This window comes from Trichosurus vulpecula, chromosome X (genome assembly GCF_011100635.1).
Source record: "Trichosurus vulpecula isolate mTriVul1 chromosome X, mTriVul1.pri, whole genome shotgun sequence".
NCBI lineage: Eukaryota > Metazoa > Chordata > Mammalia > Diprotodontia > Phalangeridae > Trichosurus > Trichosurus vulpecula.
Window position 1 is genome coordinate 4,142,689 of NC_050582.1, and position 25,192 is coordinate 4,167,880.

The window sequence follows — 25,192 nt, forward strand, 5'->3', positions numbered from 1 at the left end:
TGTTGTGGTGATTAAAGGAGAGAATAATTGTAAAGCACTTAGTACAGTGCCTGGTACACACAGTAGGTGCTTAAGCAATGCTTATCCCTCCCCCCCCCCCATCACACAAAGAAATGAAAAGTAATTTCAAGAGGGTGCAAACACTAACAACTTGGAGGCTCAAGAAAAACCTAAGGTAGAAGGAAGCACCTGAGCTGTGCTAAGGAAGGAAGCATGGAGGGCATTCCAGGCATGAGGCCCAGCCTACATAAAGGAACGGAGGTAGGAAGCAGAATGTCAAGTGGCATGGAACAGCCAGCAAGCCCGTTTGATGGGAATGGAGAGAGAAGAGGGGAATGGGATTAGAGGCCCGGGGGGGGGGGGGGGGGAATAGGGCACAAAGCAGCATTATTGGGGGTGAGCCACCCACTGAAAAACCCTCCTGGCCCTTTGGAGGGCTGCAATGGCAGGGCGTGACCCACGGGGCCCTTTCCTTTCTCACCTCTGTGCTGCCACTGTGGCTGCAGTCTCCAATGCAAACTGCCTCATCACTGTCTCCTCCAAGTACTTCTGCTCCCACTTGGTCATGTCGGCCTCCAGTGCCAGGATGCGTTCTTCCTTCTCCCGAAGTAACTCCATGAGGGCCGAGGCACTATACTCTGAGAGGCTGGTGACCTGCGAGGTGCCTTGACGCTGGCAGCACAAATCCCCCAGATCAGGCGCCTCTTCTCTGGGCAGGTCAGAGGCCACCCCACCAAAATGGACCCTCAGAAGAAAACCAGCCTTCGCCTCACACACCAAGACTGACAACTGCAAGGGACCTTAGTGGCCACCCGGCCCAACCCCCTTATTTTCAAAGGGGAAACTGAGGCCCAGAGAAGGGGAGATAGGACTTGGTGGAGGCAGGATTTAAACATGGGTCCTCTGACTCCAAATCCAGAACTCTTTTTACCACCCCTCTGCCACTATTCACTGGTGTCTACTATGGCGAGCTAGTGAGCGGGAGCAGTTGGGGGTGTCAGCAGATTTGGGGCCTAGATCCAGCTCTGCCATAATTCATTGTATGACCTTGGGTAAGGCCCTTTATCTCTCTGGGCCTCAGTTTCCCTCTCTGCAAAATGAAGGGCTTAAGCCTATATGCCCTCACAGGCCCCTGACAGGTTTCTAGAGGTTGTATGGAGGTGACACTGGTACCAGGCTCAGGGTGGGGTAGCTCTCGTGCCTGGGTTTCCATTACTGAGGCAGCTCTGGGCACAGGAAAGAGACTCTGGGCTCTTCTCTGCCTTTGGACGAGCCTCCCACTGGCATGCACTGGGAGTGAGGGAGCATGGCCCAGTAACCCAGATGGCAGGAGGGAAGCTGCTCAGTGGGGCCTTGGGCCTCACCTGGAGTAGACAGCCACAGCAGCCCTGGCTCACTCTTACCTGCTGCAGGCGCAGAGACTCCAGCTCTCTTTCCAGCCGGGCCCGGAGGCGGTTCTCTAGCTGCTCCCGCTTCTCGCAGGCGGCCTGCAGCTGCATCAAAGCCTGCTGCATCTTCTCCACCTTCTCCACATACACTTGTTTCTTCTTAAGCTGAACATGAGGGATGTGAAGGGGCAGAGGAGGGAAGAGGCTCAGTCAGTTGGCCACCAAACCCAAGCCAGCTCTTTCTCTTCCAGGGTGTGTGGATGTGGGGAGACCATAGCCAGGAATGGCTAGAATGGCTCCAGGAATCCTAGCAGCCCTGTGCTCACGACCCCGGCATTTAGATTCCAGATATCTGTGTCCCCTCCAGCTGAGCCCAACCTGCCTCCCTGGTGGTATTGTTCAGAACAAAGCTCTTTGAAAAACTCGAAGGGAAGGGGGGCAGAAGCCAGGCCCCCAGAGAGTCACGGTCCCTTTCTGTGCCTGAGCCCACTTCCTAGTCTATAAGAGGAAGGGCTGGCTGCAACAGCCCCCAAGGGCCCTGACAACCCCCAAATCCACGATCCTATGAATTCAGCAAATCCCAGGACAAGAGGCAGCTGTGTTCCCTTTAGCTTCCAGAGAGTTCTTGGGTCAAGAGTTTGATGGCCTCTACGTTGGGTATCTCTCCCCTTAGCGCATTCCCAGAAAGCAGTGCTCTTTCACCCCTTGTTCATCCCCATTTAGGCCTCTTTCTTGAGTCTATACTCTGCTAACTCCCACATTTTCCATCTCTCTCACATACACATACACGTCTCCTCTCTCCCTCTGTTTCTCCCTCCCTCTCACACTCTCTTGCACACACATACGCATGCACAGACACATGCGCATGCACACACACACACACACACACTCTCTCTCTCTCTCTCTCTCTCTCTCTCTCTCTCTCTCTCTCTCTCTCTCCTAATTTCCCTCGTCTTTTCTTTTTAAGGTTTCCAAGGTGCTCTCATCACAGCAACCCTGAGAAAGTTAACCAGCTGTTGTACAGAAGATTTGTGCTTGGGAAGGTGAATGACTTGCCCACCATCACAGAGATTAAGAAGCATCAGAGCCAGGGTCAAACCCAGGTCTCCAATCACTTCAGCCCACACTATGCTGGGGTTTCCCAGGTGCAGGCCTAACTGGCAGCCTAGCCAGACTGGGCATTCTGGAAGAGGATGTTCCTGTTTCAGATGCCCCAGCCACAGGGCTTCCTCCATTTGACACAAAGAGACGCTGAGAAGCTGCAGGGGGTTGGGGGGAGTTCCTTGCATGGAAGATCTCAAAACCAGAGGGGAAGGTAAACTCAGTTACTCCCAGGGCCTTTCTGACCTCCTCCTGAGTAGATGAGAGGCCTAGCTGAGGCTGCAGGCCCAGGAGGCTGGCTGAGGCCAACAACTGGGCTCCCTGGCACACCGTCTGGCTTCTCTCAAGTTAACCTGCTATTGTCACAGAAGGAGCATTCAGAGCTGGACAGTGATCTGCTCTCTTTTGTCCTGAGACCTTCAAAAAGTTCTCAGAAGGTACAAAATAAAATCTCGGATCTAGGGCCCAACTGAATCAGGCTAGATTCTTGCTCTTTCTAGAGGTGGAAACTGAGCAGCCCCTGGGAGCAACAAAGCCAAAGGCGTTGGCAGGGATGAACTGAGGAGTCCCAGGTTTGCGGCACAAGGAGGCCAAGAAGGCTCGGAGCCCCTCACCTACCACGAGACTTGGAGGACAGGGGGATTCTCATTCCAAAGTCCTGACATGAAGCATGCAGACAGAGGTGGTGGACTACAGGTAAGGGATAAGGCAGACATTTTCAGACATGGCCAACGGATTGATCTTTTCTAATTGCATATCTTTATTGTGAGGGAGCATTCAGTGAAGGGAAGTCGTTGGGAACTGAGAGCAATAATTTAAATCAGCCAAACTTTTATTTAAATAGACCTGTGGGCCTCCCCTCAGGTCCTCCGTCCTCACCAAAAAGCCTGCCAACCCCTTCCTAATGCACACCTTCCCCCCAGGCCTCTCAGGGGATGCTAAGAAGCCAGGCGCCATCCTGCTTAGATGCAAATGAGTCCAAAAAGAAGAAAACAAGGTTAAAAAGGAAGGGCCAGCCAAAAAGCCAATGAAAGCCTTACTTTCTGACAGTGGAAACTGGGCACGAGCTAACTCCTGAATGGTGACCGGCGCAGGTGTGGAACTACAAGGAATCCAGGCAGATGGCCTGACTGTGGGGTTGGCTCACCCAACACCTCACCAAGAACTTACTGACCACCTTCCTCCAGGACATGGAGGTTTCTGTACCAGACGCAGGGCTCAGAAGGACTGGTGAGGCCTCTCCTTGGCACGAGGACTAGGCCCTGTCACTGGGGCCCTGGTTAAATCCAACTATTTCCCAGTCCAGCTATTTCACAACAATGTTCATTCTTTCTAGGAAGTTTCCTGATAACAACACACACTAGGTACCCCCTCCCCTCTCCTTCCATAAACAGAGGTTCTGTTTGATCAAGTGGAAGGGCCCTCAGAGGTCATGTTGCCCAACCCCCTCATTTAACAGAGGGGGAAACTGAGGGCCAGAGAGAAGAAGGGCTTTGTCCAAGGTCACAAAGTCAAAACACACTCACCATCAGGGACCAAGGACATTCTGTAACTGTAGTTGCAGGCCTACAGGTATTTGGAGAATGCCAATGCACTGAACCATTGCTAGTGTGGTGGGAGTGGGGGGGAGGTCTCCATTTTCTCCCTGGTCCTTATGAAATGCTCAGAGACTGACCTATTGCTAAGGAAGAGGTGCCACATCCATCCAGAGAATCCTAACCCTTGGCCCCAAAGGCTTACAGCAGTTAGTCAGGCAATAAACACTTAGTAATCACCTACTATGTGCCAGTCACTGTGCTAAATGCTGGGGATATAAAGAGAGACAAAAGACAGCCCCTTTCCTCCAGGAGCTTATAGTCTAATGGGTGAGACAAGAAGCAGAGAAATGTTTACAAACACGCTCTCTAACTACTGGATAAATATGAAATCATTACCAGGAGGAAGGCACTAAAATTAAGAGGCGCTGGGAGGGGCTTCCTGTAGAACATGGGATTTTAGCCGAGAGTTTATACTTAAAGCAATTGAATGCAGCCAGCACCCAGGTCTAGCATCCACGTGCAAAAAAGATGGCAATTCAGATTTAAAATGGAAAAAGCAGTAGCCCATGGCCACTGAGATTTCTCCATTCTGCGTCTTTGTTGGAAAAATAAAATCAGAAGCTCTTGGACAAAAGTGGCCCCTGAAAGAGGCAGTCAGTTGGCTACATTGGCCAGGCCTCCCACCCTCTGGGAAGGAAGAGCAGCGAAAGACCTCGGGGGAGGTTTGCCCAGACTGTAAGCTCCATGAGGGGTAGCCCAAAGCGCTCCTTAATGAGGGCTTGGGCTGTAACAAGAGGGGCAGAGCAGGAGGAGCTAGGCAGGCAGCCATCCCTCTGGCCAGGCCCTGGTCAGGTCCCATGTGGAGGACTGTGGCCATTTTAAAGCGAGTCCACCCACTCTGAGGGAAGGGCTTGAAGATGGGGCCATTGGAGAATCAGGCTGGTTAAGCCCCTGCTCTGGACAAGCCCAGTGCTAGGTGCTGGGCATGCAAGAACAGGAGAAACAGCCTGTCCTCAGGGAGCTTCCTCTTTTAGGAGGAGGATGGGGAGGAGATGCGGAGGTTTAGTCTAGAACTGGAAGGGTTCTCTCATGGCCAAAGGACTGCACATGTTCTCTGAGCCCCCATGTTCTATCTACTTGTGCACAACGAGAGGGAGCCTCCTAGAAGGGCCCTGGGTTCTAGCTGAGCTTCTATGATGACTTGGGACCAATCTGTGGCCTGGGCCAGACTTCAGTTTGCTCTGGAAAATCAGGGGGCTGGACTAGATTCTGTCCAAGCACATGGATTATAAAGAGATAAGTGTAATCTATAGCCAAAATAAATGTGCAAGAATTTGGGGGTGGATCAGGAAAGGTCTCACCTAAGACGAGATAACTGAGTAGAACTTGGAAGAAACCAAGATTTCAAGGACTGCGGGCAAGGAAGCAGAGCATTTTAGGGAGGGGGGGCTAGTCTATACAAAGACAAAAAGGTGAGAGCCGGAATGCTGTGTAGGAGATAACAGTGGGAATGGAGGGGGGGGTGATGGGAAATCTGGGAAAGCTAGGCTGGAGCTTAGCCACATGATCTGGAAGTTCCCTTCTGCCTGGGACTCTCCATGATCCTAAGGCCATTCCCCTCTTTGGGGTTCAGGAGGTTGAACCATATGATCTCAAAGCCCCCTTCCAGATGCACAACTATATTCTACCCTAGCCCCATCCTTGACATGCTAACTCCCTAGCACCTCCCAGCATTCCCATAGGGACTCCGCCATAAGGATATAGCGGACAGAAAGCCCAGGCTAAGCCCTGCTTCTGACATACTGGCACAGGCCACTCTACCCTTTGGTCCTCGAGGACAAAGGCATCATCAAGTCAAACTCAGGCCCTGAAATGTTTAACAAAATAAACAAACATATACTACAGCATAGATAATCTTAATTTGTGGTTTTCTAAGTCAATATGTGGCCACTGGCATTTGATACTATAGCTCTGGGCAACTCTCTCTAAGACTAGAAGTGGCAGAGGCCAAGTCTGGTGAGAGTTTCCTCAAGGCCACCAAGGCAAACACAGGCCCAGTCCCTATCTCTGTGTGTGTGTGTGTGTGTGTGTGTGTGTGTGTGTGACAGAGAGAGAGAGAGAGAGAGAGAGAGAGAGAGAGAGAGAGAGAGAGACAGACAGACACATGGGGTGCCTCTTCTCCCATCTTCCTCTTCACACAAATCTCAATGGACTCTATTTCTTATTTTTCACACCGTCCCCTCCACCCTGACCTCTTGCCTTCATCTTGCTGCTGTCCTTAGGATTGTGCCCCCTCTGGCAGCTTCTGTCTATTGTACCTTTAAATCCACATTCCTTCCCCACTCTTCCCTCCCTCTACCTTCAGAGATGCAAAAGCTTCTCCTATCTTTAAAAAAAAAACAACCAAATCAACCCCCAGCCCCACAACACTCAGTTCTGTACCCCTCCCTTAACCTTCCCCCCTGTTGCACTCCCAGCTCTCTCCTAAGCCCCCTCTACCATGCTGTCTGGCTCCTGTCCCCCCCATGCCTCCTCTCCCCCAGCTCTCTCCTGAGCCCCCTATCTGGCTCCTGTCCCCCTCATGCCTCCCCCCCAGCTCTCTCCTGAGCCCCCTGCTGTCTGGCTCCTGTCCCCCCATGCCTCCTCTCCCCCAGCTCTCTCCTGAGCCCCCTATCTGGCTCCTGTCCCCCTCATGCCTCCCCCCCCCAGCTCTCTCCTGAGCCCCCTGCTGTCTGGCTCCTGTCCCCCCATGCCTCCCCTCCCCTAGCTCTCTCCTGAGCCTCCTGCTATCTGGCTCCTCCCCCCAGTTGTCTCCTGAGCCCCCTACTATCTGTCTCCCCCAATTTCTCTCCTGAGCTCCCTGCTATCTGGCTCCTGTCCCCCCATGCCTCCCCTCCCCTAGCTCTCTCCTGAGCCCCCTGCTATCTGGCTCCTCCCCCCAGTTCTCTCCTGAGCCCCCTGCCGTCTGGCTCCTGCCCCCACTGCTCCACTGAAACTGATCTCTGGGCACACTCAATCAGTCCAATGGCATTTTGTCCCTCTTTAATCTACTTGCTCCCTTTGACACTGTGGATCCCCGCTGTCCTGGAAACTCTGTCCCTTCCTTTGGCTTGCACACCATTGCCTTCTCCTGCCCTCAACCTCTTCTGTTTCCTCCTGCCCCAGCTCCGTCCCTAGGACCTCAGGCCTCTGTCCTTGGCCCCCTTCTCTCTCTGCTCACTCCCACAGGATGAGCGTGCCTCCCAAATCTCTCTCTCTAGCTTCCAGCTTCTCTTCCTGGCTCCGATGCACACAGCCCTTGGACAGAACCTCCAACCTTTCACCATGAGCCCCCAGGCCCACTCGTGACTCTCTGATTTCTGCCCACTCTGCTTTCAAGCAGCCTTAGATCTAGTTCTGCCTCTTGTTCCCAATCTAACCACAAGTCCCGCTCATTCTTCCTCTGCAGCCAACCTTCCATCTGTCCCTCTCTTTTTGCTCAAACACAATGATTCAGGCCTCCTAGCTGGCCTCCCTGTTTCCAGCCTCCCCTGTACAGAAGGCCAAGGTAATCTTCCCAAAGTCTCCCTTTCGTCCTGTCAGCAACCTTCAACCACTTCCTGTTGTATACAGGATAAAGTCCAAATTCCTCAGCTGGCCACTCAAGGCTCTCCATAGTCTGGCCTTGGCCAACATTATCCTCACCCCCCAAATCAATCCCCCATCTGCTTCAGTGGGCCTGGGCTACACGTTTCCACACCCACATCCCCCTTGACTTACAATGTTGTTAAGTCAATATTTGTTGACCAGAGTGGTTCCCATATGGACTGCGAATGCCACACCTCCCCAGGGGTGGGCCCCCAGAGCCAGCAGCTCTCCCACCATCAGCACCTGATCCCCAATCTGAAGCTGGAGGGGCCCTCAGAGGGCAGCTGGTCCAACCTCCTCATTTTACACTCAAGGGGCGAACCATTTGCCCAAGGCCACACCTGAAGCAAACATCATAGGCAGGATCTGAACCCAGGTCCTCAGAATCAGCATGCCCTTTCCACCTGTCTGCCTTCAAAGCTCAGCACATGAATGCCAACTAGCTGAAAAAATCAGAGGTAATAACTGATGCTTATATAGCATTTTTGACAAACTTTTTCCATACTTCTTTGAGTCCTGGGACAACCCTATGAAGTAGGTGTGATTAACCCTGTTTTACAGATAAGGAAACTTCTTCGGGCAACTCACTTAACTTTTCTGGGGTGGATGAACTCTGTGACTCCAAAGGCCATTCCCATGCTCCATCTAGGATCCGAGGGAAGCTGCCACTCTGCTGGCACAGGGCAGAGTGCTTCCAAAGCTAGGGTTGGGGCTGGGGCTGGATGGAGAAGGCAAGAGGAGGCCCAGCACATGGCTAGTCATACAGTCACACTAGTCAATACATCTCCCCACTGCTAGGCTGAAATCAGCAGAATAGGCTCCCTTCTGAGTCAGGAAAATTTGATCCCTGCAAATGAATCCGTGGTGGAATCTCTTCTCTCCATTTAACAACTGCGAGTGCCTTTCAAACTTTGTGTGTGTGTGTGCGTATGTGTGTGAGAACACATGCACGTGTGTGTTGTGTCTATGTGTGTGTGTACATGTGTACACATGTGTGTTGTATGTGTGTGTGCATGCATACGCATGTGTGTACATATGCATGTGCATGTATGTACTGTTTGGGGGGAGTGCACTCAATCCTATCCCCTCCTGAAATTCTGCTTCTCTTTTTATCACCTAGAGAATAAAGGAACTTCCTAGTTGACCTTCTGGGTCTGTTTGCTTGTCTGTGAGCTAAGCATGGGGTCTTGGAAGCCGTTGCTGTGGGATTTCACCTCAGCTGTCCAGCTCTGCTCCTGCCTAACACACGCCCTTGAGGAAGACCTTCCTCTGGCTGGACCCTCAGTTAAGCTCTGTGGAGAGTGATGGGCTGGCCTAAGGGGTTCTGAGATCTCTTCTAGCTTGAGGCCAGGGTGGTGCCATGAATCCCTTTGGTAGTCAGCCTGGTGAAACCTAGGGACTCCTGCTCAGAATCAGGTTTTTAAACAGATACAATCAAATACAAAGGAAATCAATTATGTTGGAATATGGTTGTCAAATTAAAAAAAATTATAGAACCCCTGATCTGGATCCTAAGATCCTGCTCACCAGGCTGGCGAAGCAGAGAGAGCCTTGGTTCAAATCCCACTCAGACCCTTGCTAACTGTGTGTCCTTGGGCAAGTACGTTAACCTGAGCTCCAGTTTCTTCCTGGGCCAGATGGGAGTAACACCTCAGAGAGTGATTCCATCACTCAAAGGAGATGAAGCCTGGAGAAGGTTTGCTTCTTTTTGTTGTCTCTTCTACATCTCTCATGGCCTGGGAATAATTCAGAAGCGGCCACAAAATGGGGCAAAATTCTCCCAGGCCACAGAGCCCCTGCTTGCATGTTTCAGTTAGTTTCTTTAAGGTGTCATGCCCTACTACTGTGCTGTGGTTTCCATGTTTATCAAATGGGGGCTGTGGCTACCTGCCCAGCCCTCCTCCCGAGGTCATGATGAGGGTTCAATGACCTGCCATGGAGGAAAAGTCTTTTCCCAACTCAGTCTGGATAAACACTCAGACCACAGTCTTCCCTGAGGAACAAGCACACCACATTGTTGAAAGGATACTCTAAGGCAGTGTTTGGGAACACAGACTCCACTGTGGTCCTTCTGGGGCCATTTGCCACTAGGCTGTGTCTTCCTCCCTTCTCTTATTCCCTTATGGCCACCCCAACCCCATGCCCAAAAGCCATTTCTCAGCTGTCCCCAAAGGAGCCCTCAGATGCCTCCCTGCCCCTCTTCAGTCCCCTGGGGAATGCAGTCTCTCAGGAGCCTTCTGCAACTTCAGTTGGGTTTGATTTAGCCCCTGGTTCCAAAAAAAGAGCTCTGCCTAAGTAATCCCAGGAACACTATCCTGGTATTAGTAGAGTGCCTGAGCCCACTGCCAGGACACTGTCCTGCCCTGTCCTTTCCTGTCCTGGCATAGTCTGAAAGAAATCTGGAGCAGAGGAGCAACCACCTCGAGGAACTGGCCACCCAAGGACCCAAGAGCTTCCAGGCAGCAGTGAAGAGTCCAGGGGTAGCCCTCAATCTAGGGATTTTAAACAGATTTTCCAAGGCCAGCATCAGAGGCAAACAAGAGAAATCCTAAGGTCAGAGACAACTAACTGCAGCTGGAACTGGTTGGTTGTTCTGGCTCACGAAAGAGTCCAAACCATACCTAGATATTCAGGCCAACCTCACAATCCCCGTAAAATGGCTGCTTTGTTTATCTGAACTTGTAAAGCTCTAGGGTTCTTTGAAGTCATTCTAGTTGGTCATTGGACTGAGAGCTCTCTAGACCTAGAACCTCTTACAAGATCTCTCATAAATCATTATTGGGGGGGGGCACAGAGCACAGCAAGTGAGAAGCATGGGCCATCAGAGCCGGGAGGGGATTTAGAGAGCATCAGGTACAACCCAGTGCATACCTGACCAGGGGTCCCCACTCCACCATATTGGAAGAGACAGGCATCCAGCTTATGGAGGACTAGCAAGGGAGGACCCACTGCTTTCTGCATTTGGGAGGAGGAAAAATGACTAACTTCAATTAGGAGTTAACATCAAGCCAAAGTCCGTCTCTCCTTCCCCTCCTAGTTGGTGCTAGTCGGTGCTCCTAGTTCTGCTCCTGAGGGCCAAGCAGGGCAAGGCCAATCCTCTTCCATGTAAGAGCTTGTGAAGACTGCACACAACTACTCCATTCTCCCTAACTCTTTTCTTTGTCAGACTAAACAACCCCAGTTCCTTTATATGATCTCTCTCAGACCTGACCTTAAGCTCCTCTCTTCATTTTATAGAGGACAAAAATGATGTCCAGGTAGGGCAATGGACTAAGCATCACGTAATGTCTGACCTGCTAGGAGACCTCAGAGATCACCAATCCAAGCCATCCATTTTGGAGAGAAAAGTGAAGGCCTTGGCTGGGGCGAAGATTTGCCCAAGATTACAGAGCAACTGGCTATCAGAGCCAAGGCTTAAGAAGCTGAGTCTCTTTCCATCTTATCAAAGGCCTCTTTGGGGAAAGGAAGCAGTTGGTCATGGTAGGAGTCACCCACCCTCATGGAAATCATGCATCCTCCAAACTAGGCTCAAAAGAAATGATACAGAAACAGGGTAGAGCAAGTAGCAACCAGGGGGTGGAGTAGCCGGTAGAGAGAGCCCCTTTGGGTCCAGCCAGTGAAGAAAGGAACCCCTAAATACCTGAAGATTCAAGCTCGAATTCAAGTCAACTCGACTCAATCCCCTTTCCCAGCTCCCAACAGCCCAAAAGGCACCAGCTCAGAAAAGGTTAAGGGAGCTCCCCCTGCCCATATTCTCCCTGGCTATCATGCCAGCCCGAATCTGGCTAATGGGAATAGCTGGCACTCTCTGCCAGCCCTCCCACAGTCAGCTCTGTCCTTTCCTGTTGAACTCCACACATAGTCAAAAGGCCCACCCGCAGCATCTCCCTCTTGGATCCTGCCAAGGCCTTTTTTCCCACCATCCCAGCGACAATTACCCAAGCATCGGCTGGTCTCTGGATCCTCTTGACAGCAGCCAGCCAGAAGCCTGGGCAGTCTGAGCCTTGTGGGCAGAGATGCCAGGCATCTGTTGAATCTCTGCTGCGAGGTTGGCTGGGGGCTGGGAGGGGATTCAAGGGGCTGGGGGACTATTTCGATAGGAGAGAGCCATGGCCGCTGCAGAAGACCAAGTTCCTTGAATCTGGGGCTCAATGAGCCCCTAGTCCTCTTTGTTTGTACTGCTGTGACCCAAGAGACAAAGCCAAGTCTCGGGAGTCACCAGCTATCCGTGGTACAAGCTGCTCACTAGTGGCAAGGCCTGGCTGACAAGGACTCCCAGATAAAATCTCCATGTGTCTTAGCCACAGTACTATGCTACCTCCTCCCCAGGCAAGCATCCACAGAGGAGGGCTGGCAACAGTCACTGGACTGGACTCAGGGAGAGGCAACAGAATGATTCTGGAAGGGCTGTGTCAGCCCCTGGTACCATCCCCTTCTAGGGCTCCATGCCAATCTTTTGCCTGAAACACAGAGAGTGAGGAGCCTGGTGGGTTGAGGAAGAAGGAAGGGGCTTTAGAGAAGGCAGCCTGAGCTTTTAAGTGAGAAAGCCTCCTCCATGCCTGCTGGTTCACCCCCAAAAAGAGGCAAGGCAGTCCGAAACCAAAGCTGAGATCACTGGGCCAGACCCCAAGGTCCCTCACTCCTATCCAAGCAAGCCGAGGCCTTGTCTCGCCCTTAACTCAATCCTGCAGGACCATGTGATTTCATTGGTAAGGCACTCCCTTGCCCTGTGCTCATCACTCCCCCCCACCCCCCACATACACAACCACCTGAGTAGATGGTCTTAGACTGTCATGAAGAAGCACTGGAGGAGGAGGCAGCGAACACCCAGCCCAGCCCAGTGAAATGAACCAAGTTGAACAGAAGCTCTCTTCCCATTTTACTCAACCCACAAGGGCCACCCCTCCATCTCAGATGCCCCTGCCCCTATTCTAATAAAGGAAATAAAAACAGAGGATACCACTATAGTCCATTCAGGTTTGCAGCGAATTCTTCATGTGTTCAGTCACTTGTGGGTCATGAGCTTGCTCCCCTGGCCCTTGTCTGGCCCTCCCCGTTCTCCCCTCCTTGTCCCCTTGGGCCCTCCATCCCATCCCTCGGGAAGCCTGTCCTGCCCACCATTTCCCTTTCCTCGTCTTCAGTCCCTTCTCTACTGGGCCCCTCATGCCTACCAACCAAGCGGTTGAGGGCTCACCATCCTTTACTGTCCTCCTTGCTGCCCTTGCTCTCTGCTCAGGCTGTTCTCCCAGTGCTCTCCTTCCCTTCACTATTCAGCTAGCTCCTCTTTCCTCCCCAGCCACACGACTGGCTTGTGAGGCCCCCACTCCAATGGCACTGCTTTCTCCAGTTGGCACTGCCAATGGCATCTTCATGGCTAAGCCCTAAGTCCTCCTCCTGAGAATTTCTAGAATCCAGGCCACTGCTGGATCCTCTCCCCACTGGACTGCTATGACAGTGCTCTCTCTCAACTCTCTGATCTGTCTGGATGTTCCTTTACTGGTTCATCTTCCACTTCACACTCATTGTGGGTGGAACCCTCCCCAAAAGGTCTCACCACAGTCCCTCCCCCACCCACTGCCCCACCACTCTCATCTGATCAGATACAGCCTTCAGTGGCTCCCTATTGTATAGAGGGTAAAATGCAAAGTCCTTGGCCTGGGATTCATTCCAAACTCTCCACAATCTGTCAGCCTTGCAAACTTGGTTTCTCCTACCCTCCCCTTTATGTGTGTCACATCATTCCCAAAACCCCAGGCTGGATCATGGTCAGACTTCCGAGGGCTTATGGGGTGGGGAAGGGTCTCCTCACCTTTAGCTCTCACCCTACAAAAGTCCTCTACCCAAATAGGAAAAGGCCAGAGCAGTACCATGGCAGGCCAGCACCCAGCACCCCCAAAAAGCCAGGGCTGTTAATGCAGCAAGGACTCTGCTAGATCCACTCAGGCCAAAGGACACTGGACCCAAACAGAAGCTTGGAATGAGGGTTAGTATGCAACAGCAGCGGGATGTGTGAGGTTCCAGGACATGTAAGCACCGGGGTACATGAGGCAGGGGTTGCTTCCCTTACACCATAGAAAGGAGACCAGGCGGGCACCAGCCAGGAGCAGGCCCAGGTCTCATTTGCTGCTGTGGGGGGTAGGGGACACCGAGAGAAGGAGGCCAGTTGAATTTCACTAAGCTGTGGTTTCAAGGCTGTACATATGCTAGCGGTCATCAGGCCTAAGAATCTGGAAGAAATTATGGGGCCTCTGAGATTTTGCTGAGTAGGAAGTAAAGCAAAGACAGGATGTAAAACACACACACACACACACACACACACACACCCCATAACCCCCTCAGGCCCTGGGCAGACTCTCCCAGCCAAAAAGCTAGCCTTGTCAACTCCACCCCCTTTTACAACAGAAACTTGAAACTTCTGGACAATTACAGAGACCAGAGGTCCTGCCGAGCAAAGCCATCCTAAGCCAATTCCTGCAGCTGGTAGTCACTGGCTAGCATCATTCAGCCAGTATGAGTGGCAGGGGTCCTGGGAAGGGTGCCAGGAGACTTCATTCGAAGCCTCACTGTAGGACCTTGGAAAGGTCTCCTCCCTCCCCTCTCTGGGCCTCCATCTAGTCCTCATTTTGTGGAACTCTCAAAGGTCCCTCCTGGCTCACACAGTGGAAGTCCATCGCCTTGACATCTTGAGGCCCCCTCACGTAAGTGATTACTCTGAGAACATGGCCATCTCCTGGGAAGGCCCTCAGAAACTGGAAGCATGCTACAACCCTGGCCAGGCTGAAGCCAGGAACAAAGAAATGATTGCACAAGATTCTTTCACTGAAGCCAAACCAGTGGGCATACAGATGCTTCCCTTGTCTAGCCCTGGTTCTTTGGCCATTTGCACAGTCCTCTTTGGGACTCTCCCCATGCCTGAGGCTGAACTCCCTTCTTTTTTCCTTTGGGGCAGTAAAAGGGGAGGGGAAGAAGAGACCGAGGAAGAGAGCAATCCCAGAAGACAATGTGGAGCGAGGACACGAAAGACCCATCTCCCTGCAGGCCCATCAGTGTGTTAAGGGTGTCTCTGTTTTGTCTTCCACTACCTGTGCTGGGGGATTCGGGTCCCAAGTATCATATACATAGATGCCTCAGTCAAGTCCAAACCCTGGGCAGGACCCTGGGTCAGACAAGAATTCCAAACACATACAACCTCTCTACAAAGCAACACTGTCCGGCCTTCCCTCCTACCAACTTCCCCTGTCAAGTCCCTTGAAGCCCTACCACCAATCACCCCCACCTCTAACCCCATCTGTCTGGGTCAGTTCATCAGGGCTGCTGGAGCAGCTGCCAGCACTAGACCCTGCCTCCTTCCCCAACTCAAAAGGGAAAGCATAATCTTCCCTGCACACCTTGAATTTCTAGCCATGTGGACCAGAGGGTAAGCCCACTGGCAGGGATAAGCCCTTTGGTACCATCTAGCCCTAACCTGCAGGCTCAAACCAAACCACTAGGAGGATGGGCAGACATGAACTATTCTGACCTTTGGCCTTAGTTTGCCAGGGTCCTGGCCGCTATAACACTTCCAGACTCACTCAACGCCATGCTTTCTCTACTTGGCCCATCATCTCTACCTCCTCCCCACAGGCAATGTGGACTCTGCCCCTGTGTCCTCTGGCTCTGATAGGTGGCCTTTTGCCTTATCTCCACTTCACTTCCGGCTCCAGTCCACACCATGCTACCATGTGTGAACCCTAACTCCTTACCAGCTCTTTCTGGGTCATACTACCCCACCAGAATGGAAGGTCTCTGAGGGCAGGGACTGTCTTGTTTTTGGGTATCTGGATCCCCAGCACTTAGCACAGAGCTTAATAGATGCTTTAACCAGGACTGGCACATGGCCAGAGGACACCGTGGGTTCTTTTCAAGATATTCTGTGCATGTACATCTTGTATCCCCAGCCGAAGGGCAAGGTCCACATGTACTCTGATGTCCCTCAGAAGTTGCACACCCAATGGTACCATCCTCTTGGGAGGTGGCCAGGCCCTAAGACCCATGGACATGGGAGATAGAGTTCACTGTCTCTTTCTGCCCCCCAAACCAAACTGTACCTCATCCTCCAGCTTCACCACCTTGGCCTGGGCATTGTTCAGGGCCTGGTCCCGGATTTCAATATGGCGCCGCTGGTCCTCATTAGTAGAGCGCACGGCTGTCAACTCCATCTCCAGTTTCTCCTTCTCCCGCTGGGTCTCTTTATCTGGCAGGACAAGAGAGGGTCACCACCACTACCACCACCACCTTGAGTCAGACCCAACTTCTTGCCTGACCAAACTCATACAACTGGCTCTTGTGGCCATTGTTTCTGCTGGGATACCACATGACACCAAACTGGAGAGAGTTGGCTGGAATAGGGCCCTGAGCCTAGCTGTGAGGGCCTGGCCCAGATACTTCCCTCTCCAGGTCTGAGTTTCCTCATTGTGGAAAAGCTCTGCCAACTTCACAGGGTCATGAGGCCTCAGAGAGATCAGACACTTTGCAAACCTTAAGGGCCTATAGAAATATAGGCTACTGCTCTGTCAATAGCTCTGCCCTGGGCCATAAAAGACTAAAGGCAGCTGGAGAGATTGGAGGCAGAGCACTGAGAGGTAGAGAAGGTGGCTTACGGCCCTTGCGTCTCACTTCCTTAACTCACAGGAGAAGAGGCAGCGAGCCAAAAGAGGTCACACCCCCCCGAGCTGTTACATCTAATAGACCAGTAAATATGATACCCAATAAAATGTACTTGAACCCCCAATCCCGCCCTTTCAACTGGAACATTATTTCTGAGCTGTGAGCAAGGCTGAAATTAGGTTTTCCCTGGAGACCAGATGTTGCTGGGCCTGACTGCCTGCCCCTTCTCTCCGCCCCCCAATCTCTGCATCTGTTTCTCCCCTGGGAATGCATTCATCTTTCAAAGGCCTGGTAGCAAAATTAGAAGGTACCCTCCTGCCTTCTGAGAGCAGGGCTAGAGAAACCCATTACAGCCTCCCCTCCTCTCTTATCCCCTAACCAGGCTGAACAGGCTAGAGAAACATGAGCTCCCCCAGGCAGAATCGAGACTGAAAAACAAACAAACAGACATTTCTAGCTTGTGTGCCCAATGCCTTCTCTCATTTTCTGTGGCCTAAGGCTCCATGTGCCAGCTCCCAATGGACCGAGCTGGGGGTAGGAGCTGGGGAGAGGGTGCCAGGACTCCCATGTGGGAGCACCTAGACAGCAGATACCTTAATATCTGCTGGGTGAATTCTTTCTCCCACTTACTCCCCAAACTAGGACAGTAGAGGAGGAAAAAACCCGTGTCAAGGGAGGGTTCCCTGCCTCGGGCCCAAGGGCCCAAGGAGAAGCAAAAAGTCTTGGAGAAAATCGAGCTATCCAAAGGAATGATGCTTGAAAGGGTTTGACATCATCTGGTCTGCATTTCATTTAGTTAAATGAAAACAGTCGCAACCCACATTTGAATGATTGAACCGATATTCCAAATCTCCTCTAGGAAACTGATTAAAAATGAGAAGGAAAAACCAAGTCAGTCCCTACTTGGCAATACGTTGCCACCCTTTGAACACGAATCCTCCCCCTCCCCCGCCCCAGCCTGCCCACCTGCCCCAGGGGCCAATGACAGCAGCCTAGTCTTGGCCAGCCTATCTCCCAATTTAGCTCCTGGGCCCTATCTTGAAGTGACCATGTTAGGTAGGTGGCTCCATGATCATTTACAAGTCTGTTTTCTGAGCTCATTTGTGGGTCAAGTGCGAATGCACACACACACACACACACACACACACACACACACACACACACGCCCTGTCCAGGGTGGAAAATTCTTCTGGAGACACGAGCTATTAGAGTCCTAAGACCTTTTCCAAGCAGGTTAATAAAAACCTGGTGTGAACAGGTGGGAAGCGGGCCGTTGTCTAACTTGAGGTCTGAGCTCAGCTCTTTGGATTCAGGCCCCTGTCAAGTTCAGGCTGGCAAGGAGGGCCCTTTGCTTGGGTGCTCAGCATCCTGTGAGGGCTTAATGAGCACCACAGCCTTGTCCTGTCCTCCTGGAGGGCCCAAACTACTGGCTCAAGGCAGCATGGGCAGAAAGGCAAGACCACCCAGGCATCCTTGGCTGCTCCTGACAGAGGGCTGGGATGCCCATCTACTTCCATACAGCCCTGTCCAGGGAGAGAAGCCAGAGCCCACTGGTTTTCCAGAGGAGAATATACAGTGTCCAGAAAAAGGGTGCTCTCCCAGCCTCTTGCTTATTGCCTTTATTCTTGGGCCCCATCTGTATGTGTGCATGCCCAGGTCTGACTGGGCCCTTCTCTCACACCCAGCGCCCTAGGTTGGCTAGTGCTCTGTCTACCCTGCCATCCCCCTACCCCCACCCCCCAAGCTCTCCTACATTCTATGATGAGCCTTCACAAACCAATTCCCTTCCCCAATTCCTCCTTCTTACAAGGAGGCAGCCCCATGTTTACCTCGGGTTTAGCTCTGGGGCAGGATGGGGCTGGTAGAAAGAACACTGGGCAAAGAATCAGGGGCCCTGGGCTCTGTTCTGACTTGCTGTGTCAGGCTAGGGTAACAGGCTACATGTGGCCAGGCTTGCCCTCTCTCTGGGCCTCAGTTGCCCTCACCTCAAAACAAAGGTAATTCTTGCCCTGTTAACCTCACAGAGCTAGAAGGAACCTTCAATGTCTTTCATTTTGCAGATGAGGAAACTGAGGCTGGAGAGTAAGTAACTTGTCTAGGGGCACATAGCATAGGTAGTGACTTGTGGAGGAAGTCCAACTCCAAAGTCACTATCCATGGAGGCCTCGCTCCCCTTGGTTGACAAATTCTCTTCTCCATGTTTCACAACTCCGGCAAACGGAGGGGGGCCAGAACCACCCACCTGCCAACAGAGTCAAGCTAAGATCCCACAGGCCCCTTATTTTTCATCCTACAATTGTAGGGCCCAGGAGACACAAACTCAGCTGAGCCTATTTGTAAAGGAGTCAAACACACCTTGCCAACAAACTTGTTTTTCATATCTGGAGACACATCAAGGCAGAAATACTGAAGGGCTCGACACTGCCCCCATGCCCTTTGCTCCAACCTTTTGATCCAGCCAACAAAGCTGGCTTCACAAACCTGCAACATCCTCATCCCTGGTGGAGGAGAGACTTTGGTCTCCATCAGGAAGCCAGCCTGGACAGTGAGCCAGGAGACAGTGAGAGCAACCTCCTGCCCGATGACACCAGACAAACTGCATTCCTTTCAGTAAAATTACCGACAAAGGAACAGGACTCCGGGAAGAGGTGGGGGGGGGGAGGGTGGAGGATCCCAGCTTTGAAACCAGGGCACAACAGCAGCTCGAGAAGAAACCCAGGGCAGCCAGAGCCAAACCCCAGAAGGCAAGGCTTAGGGTGGCTTTTGAGGCCCAAGCCCCAGTGGGCACCTTCAGGTGCATCTACAGAGAGGGGAGAAGTCAGGGCCACACTGGGTGGCTCTTTTGCACCTCCCCCCATGTGATTAAGGCAATTGGAAGGAATTAAGCCTTGTATGGCTGGGTGGAGCCCATTATGGACTCATAAGAGGAGGGTGAATTCCCTGTTACCAACCAAAGGGCATTTCAGAGACAATGAAAGGCTATTAGGAGGCAGGCCCAGCTCCTCCCTCCCCAACCACAGGCCAACTCTGGCCACAGCAGGGCCTGCCTCCATCACCTAGACAGCTCATGGGCCCTTGTGACTGAGAGTCCTGCTCAGGGACCCCCACTTCATCAGAACCAATGGGGGGGCAGGAGCCTCGTCCTAAAAGTCTCCCCTGCCACCCCCCACTTCCCACCAGAGCTCTAGACCCTCTAGCCCACATGGCTCTTCTGATGGTTGGTCACACCAAGGTGGTTGGGCCAATCTGTTTTCAGGCCACTTTGGAGACTCAGTCCCCGGCACCAGGGGCCCGCTCGCCCACTCACTTTGTGCAAAGAGCTGGGAGATGGTCTTCCGGGTGTCCTCAGAGCCCTCATGCTCCTTCTCAGCAAGCTGCTTGTTGGCTGTCTCCATTCGCTCTGTGGGATTGGAGAGGGTCACTCAGCAGGGACCAGCACACAGGCTTCCGACCACATATGCTTCTTACCCCTTAGACACAGACCCTGACCGAGATAAGTTTGTTCCTTCTTGCCAAACTCAGGAATGGGGGACTAGAAATATATGACCCCAAACCTGAACCCCCAGAGGAAGTTGGCCCACCAGGGAGGGAGAGGGGGAAAGCCACATGAGGCCGCCTCCTCCTCCATGTTGTAAAAACAACCAAGCGCCAGTTGGGTCCCTAGCTTCTATGACCTAAGAGGAGGGGCCTCAGGAAGCTCATCCCCAGGGCAGCCCAGAGCCTTTGGAATGTTGGAACTGGCAGCAGCTTGTTCAGCTTGGCCCTAGGGGGCAGAACCAGCAACAGCAGGGGGAAGGTGTGGGGAGCCAAATTCAATCTCCATTGAAGGACAAACTTGCTGACAATGAGAACAATCCAATGTGATCTGGGCTGGCTAGGGATGCAGGCCCTGTGTGGGTTCACCTACAAGGGTGGCTTTTGGAGGACCGAAGGCCATTCGTTAGGGACACTGTCAGGGGCTGAAGCCATGATTGGCACTAGATGCCTTCTAAGGTCCTTGTCAAAGCTGGGCCTCCTTGTGATTAAAGCAGGTGAGTGCCATGGGAAGGGAGTTAGGAGACCAAGGTTCTAATGGCTACTTTGCCACTCACCGTAAAGGTACTTAGCACAGTGCCTGGCACATAGTGGGCACTTAATAAATGTTGACCCTTGGCCTTTCCCAGCATCACTTTCCTCCTCTGTAAAATGAGGGAGCTTGGCCTTGGTGGCCTCTGAGCTCCCTTCCAGCTCTGAGCCTGTGAGTCCATGAAAAAGGCTTCGAGATCATTCGAGATCACCCTCATGTTACAGAGAAGGAAATAAGCCAGAGAGGGAAGCAGAGGCAGGAGCACTGAACTTCAGAGTTGAAAGGTAGCGTGGCTGTGTGATGTCAGGTATGCAACCTGGGCCTTGGTTAAATGAGGGGGCTTGGCTGGAGGACTCAGATGTTCCCTTCAAGCCTATGGCCTTGAGGCTGAACTGCCCAGTGGGTACTTGGCCTGTCTGGCTCACAGTGAAGTGGCCCCTGTCCCACCTCTGGGGCAGATCTTTAATGCTCGAGAACAGCTGCTGTGGCTTCCCTACATTGCCTCTTCTTGGGCTCAGATAATCCCAGGATCCTCAATCCACTCTCATGTTGACTTGCCTAAGGTACTTAGTTTTCAGGAAGATAGGATTCTAAAGAACCCTGGCTTTTAAGTTAGAGGTGAAAGCAGAGAGGGTCTACTAGACTTCCCTAGGGCTAAGCCCTTCCTGTCAGCCCTGATGGGCAAAGGGGCACATTGGGGCAGACTAGGGAGAGTGGCTACCCAGAGGTGTGCCAACTCCCAAGGTAGGCACCGCCCTCCCCAGCTTTGTGGTAGATGGCAAATTCCCCATTCTTTCACCGAAGAGAGAAAAAAAGACCAGGGGTTGTCCAAGGGGAGCTGCCTGTGCTCATCAGGAGGGTTGTGCTGTCCCCTCCCCACCATGTCAGTCTGTCTGTCTCTCCCTCCCTCCCCCCTTTCTCTTCCTCTCTCCCCTCCCCCGTCTTCGTCTCAGACACATACACATGTACCCACACATGTGCACATACACACACTCTGGGTAGACAAGAGGGAGGGAGCAGGGACCCTGGCTAGAAACTGCTTTCTTGTTCTTGTTGGGGCTACCCTGGGAGCAGAGTGTGCTCTTCCGGGTCATTACTCAGGGCTGGCTATTTGGGCAGGTCTTTGCCCAGCCGGAAAGACAAGGGAGTGCAGCAGAAAGAATTCTGCATTTGGAGTCATGAACCCCAGATTGCAATCCTACTTGTGTGACCCTGGGTAAGTCTCTGTCCCTCTCTGGGCCTCTTCCTCTGTAAATTAGGGGGAGGGACTTGATGGTTCTGAAGTCCTCTATTCATCAAGCATGAATCTAACTAATTTCTCAGATCTCAGCCCCAGACTTGCCCTAGAATTGACTACCACCACCAGAGGGCCCATATTTCAACTGTCCATATCCCATTCTTCAGCTCTTTCCTCAAATTCTCCAGTGCCCTGATGACCAACTGCTGCCTAGCCTGCAGAGGACCTCACCTCGAAGGTCCCGGTTAAAGTCATGGAGTCTGCGGATCTCCCCCTCGAGTTTGTTTCTCATGGCCTTCTCCAGGGTCTCCCGCTTGGAAGAGGTCTTCACTAGGTTTTCATAGGCCTCCGAAACACGCTGGATTTCTGTCTCCAGCTAAAGAGGGGACCAAAAACAGAAAGAGACTTAGCAATACAATAAAGTTTTGGGGCATGGGAGGGAGAAGAATGGGTCAGCCTCCAGCCTGATCCCTTAAGGTCTGAATGCTAACAATACCACTGCTAGGTCTGTGTCCCAAAGAGATTGAAGAAAAGGGAAAAGGACCCACATGTCCACAAATATTTCTAGCAGGTCTTTTTGTGGTGGCCAAGAACCGGAAGTTGAGGGGAAGCCCATCAGTTGGGGAATGGCTGAACAGGCTGTGGTGTATGATTGTGATGGAATAGTACTGTGTTGTAAGAAATGACGAGCAGGGTGCTTCCAGAAAAACCTGCAAAGACTTCCATGAACTGAAGTAAATCGAAGTAAGCAGAACCGGGAGAACATCGAACACAGTAACAGCAACATCGTGTGCTTATCAACTGTGAATGACTTAGTTATTGTCAACAATATGATGATTCAAGACAATCTCAAAGAACCCATGATGAAAAATGCTTCCCACATCCAGAGAAAGAATGCTGGAGTCTGAATGCCATCAAAACATGCTTTTTTTTAACTTTCTTTCCTTCTTTCATTTTTTTTGGTTTGAGTTTTCTTCCATAAAATGATTAATATGGAAATACGTTTTACATGATTGCATATGTATAACCTATATTAGATCGCTTACTGTCTCAGGGAGGGGAGAGGGGAGGGAGGGAGCTATAGAATTTGGAACTCAAAACTTTAAAAAAAATAAATGTGGGGCAGCTAGGTGGCGCAGTGAGTAGAGCACTGGCACTGGAGTCAGGAGGACCTGAGTTCAAATTTGGCCTCAGGCACTTGACACATGTACTAGCTGTGTGATCTTGGGCAAGTCACTTAACCCCAATTGCCCTGCCAAAAAAAAAGCAAAAAAACCCCAAATGCTAAAAATTGTTTTGACGTGTAATTGGGGGGAAATATTATTTTAAAAAAGAGTAAGTGCTAATGTGCCCACCAAGAGAGCTCTCCACTCCAGAGGGTTCAGGGTCAGGGTAAGCTAGGAGTTCACCATGGCCTTGGTTTGGCCTAGCTGCATTGGGCAGTGCACGGGGCTCACACAAGCCTCTCTCCCTTAACGTTGCTCTCCCACCTGACTAGACCTTGAAGTTACAGGACCTGGGTCTGCATAACTTCGCTACTCTCTACCTCCATGCCCTTAAACAAGTCATGCCCCTCTCTGGGCTCCCTCAGTTTCCTCTTTGTGTAATGAAGGGGCTGGACTGGATGATCTCTAAGGCTCCCCTCAGCTCTATGTCTATGGCCTCCCGATGGACACGGAAGCATATCTATGCCTGCCAGACACCTCTCCATGGTCCTTCAGCTGGACCACATTTTGATTCCTTGCCCTTGGGCCCCAGGTCAAACTCAGCTCCTTCCACCTTCCCTATGGAGAGCTTGGCCATACCTCTGGAAAAGAGATTGAGAAGATGGAAGGACTCAAGGGGGTGAGGGGACACGGCCCCTGCTTTGGTGACTCCTTGGCCCCCGCTGCCAAATGTAAGGCAACCACTCCCTACCACATTCTCTCTCTACCAACCCCTAGCAGGGTGCTAACTTCCTCCTGGAGTCATGGCATCTTGGCAGCTCGAGAAAGATGTCAACCATTAACCAGCTCAGCCAACTCAGGAGGCAAGGCTGTGAATGGCAACTTCATCGATGTGACCGGCTGCTAAAGGACATGAGGGCCAACCCCAGGTGGTCTGTCTTTAGGAGCCTGATCTGGTGTCTCCTAAGGACATTGGCAGAGAACACCACCCTGGAGCTTCCCCTCCCCAACACACGTGTGAGGCCATCCTCCCCCAAAGAGGTCACACGGGAGGTAAGGACAGTGAGCCACAGGACGGAGAGGGCTAGAAGCTGGCAAAGGTTCCATGAGAAGTCAAGAGTCAGGAGGCCCGACTAGTAGAAGTGCTTAAGAGCACTGGGCCTCAGATGCCCCAAACTGTCACCAGTCACGCAGCTTTGCAGAAACCAAGGTTTCTATCCCTGCCAACCCCCCACCCATGCACCATGTCCCTAAGCTGGGAACGAGGGATTGCAGCAGGAAGCAGACTCTCCTAGCTTTAAAAGAATCATATTGGAACTAGAGCTGCAGGGAAAGGGTCTTGAGAAAACATCTAAGGAATGATGTTTCATTTCCCATCTCCAAGGCTTTGCCTAAGCTGGGCCTCATACCTACAATGCTCTTCTCAATTAGAACTCTTTACCTTCTGCAACTTTGTGACTTTCTCATAGCAGGTGTCTAGCTCCTGCCGCAGGGAGCGGTTTTCCTCAGAGAGAACCTCCACCATCTGCTGGGCTCTGAAGACAATGGCATAGGGGTCTGATGGCATGGGCTGGTAAGGTGAAGGGAGCTGCTGAGCCCGAGGCATGGCTGAGTAGGCTTCTCCTGGCTGCTGCTGGCTTGGATTGGGCTGGCCCTGGCGGTAAGAATCCCCCTGGTGGCCCTGACTAGGCAGGAATAGCTGCTGAGGCCTGGGCAGGAGAGAGTTGGGCTCTCCCTGGTGCTGCTGTGCAGGTGATGGCCTGCTTGTTGGTGGAGACTGTAGCAGGTTCAAGGATCCCAGTGATGTCACAGAAGATGTAGGGCTGTGATGGTGAGGGGTCCTTGGCTGCAGGGAGATATCCTGGGCTGGCCTGAAAGGCATGAAGAACACATCTGGTAAGTTCTGCAGCAAAGAGGTTGGGGAGAGGAACGGGGAGCAGTATGGGGGGCAGGGAAGGGTCCTAATCCAACCAGACAATCCATGCACTTTAAACATTAAGTCCTCTTTATGTATGCGCTCCAGGCACAGAGGAAGGAAGTTGGGATTAGGGTTAGAGTCAGAATTAGTATCAAACCCACTGTCCAAGTACAAGTGAATATAGAAGAGCCTTCTCCCATAAACCCTATGAGAAGGGGGTAGCACAAGTATCAACAGCTGCCTCCACACTTTAGAGATGAGGAAACCAAAGCTCAGAGGGGTTCAGTGGGGAGAGTTAATAGTGTCAGGAGCAGATTATGAACATGTGTCCTTCCTACGTTCCAGGTCCAGGTTGTTTTGAACTATTTCATAATATCTCTCCTTTCTCCCCAAAGCTCAGGCCACTCTCTGCTAATAGGCAAAGGTCTAGAAAAGGCTAGTGTCCTGGCACATGCTTGGGTCTTTTTTCTGAGAGCAGTGGGGTGAATTTTCCCCAAAGGGCTGT

The 25,192-nt window shown here is 52.0% G+C and overlaps 1 protein-coding gene across 1 annotated transcript in view; it reads right to left on the bottom strand.

The window, feature by feature from the left end:
* AMOT (angiomotin) overlaps positions 1-25,192 on the bottom strand; it is a 47,095-nt gene that overhangs the window by 13,390 nt on the left and 8,513 nt on the right. The window contains exons 5-10 of the mRNA XM_036740362.1: positions 24,211-24,640; positions 21,835-21,979; positions 19,608-19,700; positions 15,742-15,887; positions 1,404-1,553; positions 482-672 (exon numbers count right to left, since the gene is read on the bottom strand). Coding sequence (XP_036596257.1) covers positions 482-672; positions 1,404-1,553; positions 15,742-15,887; positions 19,608-19,700; positions 21,835-21,979; positions 24,211-24,640 — 1,155 coding nt within the window. The remainder of the gene's footprint in view (positions 1-481; positions 673-1,403; positions 1,554-15,741; positions 15,888-19,607; positions 19,701-21,834; positions 21,980-24,210; positions 24,641-25,192) is intronic.